Genomic DNA, 3,858 nt, shown 5'->3' with positions numbered 1-3,858 from the left:
TTACATTCTAGCCATTGAACCAGTGTATCGTCTCTTACCATTGCTTTTAATGGGGGTACTCTTGAGTTTGACGGTTGTGGACACTAGTGGTTTACCGTTGTTGCTGCTCCTTAAAACTGGGCAGTATGTACTGGAAAAATTAAAAAATATCAGAGATGATAAATATAGTATTTTTACTATAATATTTACTCAAAATGTAATTTTTGTGCAACTTTTTGCTTTTGTCTAGATAAGTCAATAGTTGTGCAGAAAAAGAATCTATCAAGACTTTGCACAGGCGAAAACCTTTCTATTGAAATACATTATGGCTATAACTAACGTCCACAAAACAAGATATAAGAAAATGGGTAGGAAGTTTTACAATACTTACATAGTATGTGCATCATCTCCCGATGCTCCACAATACTGGCATCTATGTGACCTCAGTATCGGGCAGCTAACTATATATCTATCCCCCACCTTCTTCTTTACAACATGGTCCTGATAAACCGCTGGTCGCTCCCCATTCTTACGGCAGAATGTGCATATTTGTGCACCAAATTGTGGCTTTGACTGTGGTACTCTGAAGTTATACGGCGAAGTGTAGTTTGAATGAGTGCTACTATAGTTTGAATTTACAGACGGCGGTCGGGGGATAGAGAGTGTTGGTGATTTTGTTGGTATTAGCTCTTCGGTTTTAGGGAATAGCTCGTAGCTTTTCGGTTGGCTGCTAGGCGGAGTCCAGTCAATAAAAGGCTCCTTCTTATCTTGAGCTGCGCCCAGGATCTTACGACCAACAATTGGTCTGTTGTAAGATTTTGGTGATTCGTACATTCGTAAGGATTGTGGAGATTCATACATCATCTGTGATGATCGCGATGATTCATAAATCTGTGATGAACGAAATGGTTGAGGTGATGTTGTGAACATTAAATTTCTTTCCAATGGAGATTCCCAAATATCATTCAAAGATGAGATTGTTGGGTTCGGTGATGGGGTGATTCTTGATCTCCTGGTCACGCCGGAGCATTGAAATGATATGTCAATGTAGTTCTCTGGTGATACGGAGTCAGCAGAGCTGGAGGAACGATTGGCTATTGGTGATTGAAAGTATGAGTACTGAGGTACAGGGTCTGAAACAAAAAGTAATAATATTAAAGCCCTCTTAATAATAAACAGCCATTTTTACACTATACTGAGACATTCTATTTATGTTTTGTCCTTTTCTGATACATTAGAAAAGTGACTTGACACACAAGAACAAAACAGTGTGTGTTAGTTACTGGTCTATCTACATTTTTCTTAGCTCTATGAACTGTTAATACACAGTTCATAACCTTTATATTTTATTTAAAAAAACTCTCTGATAATCTTTATTTTGAAGTGACTATTTAGATTCTTCTAAGCTCCTATCTATATTCTTCTTAGCTCTATGTAGTAGATTACCTTTCTACAAAAAACTCTCTCATATTCCCAGCTTATTATGTTATTGCTATTTTTTACAGCCTTAAAAAGTTCACATAAGTTTCTAGTAAGTACCTAGGTACTTTAATAGTAACTTCCTCAAAACAAGTTGGCTTGAGAACACCTAGAACCTAGAAACCTATGAAAACCTAGAACTTTTTGCATAGCAACAGAACTACTATGTAAAAACTAATTCCTTACTTGCTTACCAATACCGTCACTAGACTACCTACCATATTTTATACTTTAAAACTTGTAGCAATAAACCAGGAAGGAATATGCTTACATATTGATCTAATTATGGACCTAGGACTTTTTCACGAGAAATAAAATATATTTTACTCACCATTATCCATGGAATGGGAGAAATATCTATTCATTTCGTTACTCTCAAATAAATTCTTCGATGGAAACATGATTCTGAAACATGACAAACTGTGTTAAGTGCTTACTTCTTTCAAGTGAATAAAAAGTTTACTTCAATATTTACAATTTTTACTACGAAATACGGTGTACCAGTTACCACCCCCGTATACCCCTGCAAAAAATAACAATCGCGAATCGCGATCTGTTGAAAAAACTATGAATGAATCAAATTGAGATTCTTTTAAATTCTGCTTTGTTAACATGCAGTATCGTTATGTAATGTTAATTTGTTAATTAATACAATAATTTTAGAAATACAATAGCGTTTAATTTACAGGATGAAACTACAAAATATAATAGTTTGGGAACTTCGCAATATTCAGAAAATCTAGAAAATAGATTATACCTTCAAGGACTTAAGGCCAAGATCTAGGTAATTGCCTTGCAGCCAGAAAAATACTATGATACATACCTAGGTACTACTTAATTAATTATTAAATTAATATTAAAAATATATTAATTACTTACCTTACGATTTGCGCACAACTCCGAAGTCTAGCAGAAAGTAGAAAAACACTGTTCACTCATCGAAGTCTGATCGGCGAATGTAAAATTTTTCAAAACAAAACCGCCCTTTCGGCGAGGTCAAAGGTGCCGACACACCCATTAGGCTCAGTTGCTAAGATAAACCTTGGGTCATAAGTTCGATTCCGATTAGAAAATATTTTTTAAAATAGTCCCTTTTTGTACTGATATTTTATGTAGTGCATTGAATTGTTTTGAATACATTTATATACGTTTATAGTGGTTAGTCTTAAGTATAATTAATTGCCTAAATATTGATAAATACATACGTGGAAGAACAATTTCTGAAAAAAATCTACTAGTTCTTGCAGATATGCAAGACGGCAAATTAAATAACTTATTACATGTATTGCAATTTAAGTCACTGAAATATCGTATTTAATAATTTATATTTATTTTATTGAAAGTAATGATACTTTCATAAAAATATTCTGTCGGCTTTGATATCCTTTGAAGAATGCCGCTCAGCTCGCGCTTGGATTATATAGCTATTCGACGCTAGATGGCGATTTATCATAAACAAGTTTTAAAAGTCAATTGAGCAATTAAAAAGTTTTATTGATGTCGAAATAATACAAATATCTTTATATCACTTTCCATCTTATTCAATATTTTAATAACAAAATTCAATACAAATTAATTATGTTGAAAGTTCGTAGGTTGAAAGTTATCTTAAATAGCGAATTAGTTTTTTATAAAGAGCTTTTGTGAATTATGAAAAAAAAAAGTGCACCGTAGTTACTTATTATAATCACAGATGGCGCTTCGTACCTGAAACTGTTTTGCCAAGAGTTGTATGTCAAAACCAATAGATGTCGTTGCACGTCACATTTATCGGAAAATATTGCATAAATAACACAACAGCGACAGCCAGGCTTTCGTAATTTATTATTTAATAAAATCTGAAAGTTTACCTGTTTTAAATAACCCCTATAGAGGTAAGAACCACCAGAAACAGCTATGGAGTTTCGGTCGCGGTTACTTTAGGAGGTATCCAGGCTTCAGCCCTGGATTTATACATAGGCCGTATAGGCCGCGTCCTAGGAGCAGCACGTCCTAGAGGGGCGGCAGATTTCGTACATGGCATACATTAATAAAAAATACGGGATGTAAGTAACAATAATTGATGGATGATAATGGGCAGTGCCGGATTTATACAAGCTGTAACTTTAAGTTTAACTATAACTACAGTGCAAAATGTCAAATCTTTGGTTAAAGTTAAATATGGCGTCCAAGGACGCCATGCCTCCGCTCATATAGGTATATCTGAAAATTTACTATGTTTTACAGTGTTATATTTTTCCTGTCGATTTTTACGGATAATTCAATTTTTTATACCCTCAATCCCGTTACTTTACGTTACGTTAGCTTCAATAAAAAATAAACGCAACAGACATCTGTGAATTTCTCCGGTTAAAGTTAAAGCTAAAGGACGCCATATTTAACCATAACCATAACTTTAAC

The 3,858-nt window shown here is 34.1% G+C and overlaps 1 protein-coding gene across 1 annotated transcript; it reads right to left on the bottom strand.

The window, feature by feature from the left end:
* LOC121738240 lies at positions 1 to 1,951 on the bottom strand. The gene is made up of 4 exons (XM_042130190.1): positions 1,934 to 1,951; positions 1,790 to 1,863; positions 371 to 1,112; positions 1 to 130 (listed from the first exon to the last, which is right to left on the bottom strand). Exons 2-4 carry the CDS (start codon positions 1,857 to 1,859, stop codon positions 1 to 3), a joined length of 942 nt encoding a protein of 313 aa, XP_041986124.1. The 5' UTR covers positions 1,860 to 1,863; positions 1,934 to 1,951.
* Between the last annotated feature and the right edge of the window lie 1,907 nt (positions 1,952 to 3,858).

The sequence above is a fragment of the Aricia agestis genome, chromosome 22 (genome assembly GCF_905147365.1).
Source record: "Aricia agestis chromosome 22, ilAriAges1.1, whole genome shotgun sequence".
NCBI lineage: Eukaryota > Metazoa > Arthropoda > Insecta > Lepidoptera > Lycaenidae > Aricia > Aricia agestis.
Note: the sequence above shows the minus strand (reverse complement) of the source record. Positions and strands in the feature narration are given on the sequence as shown.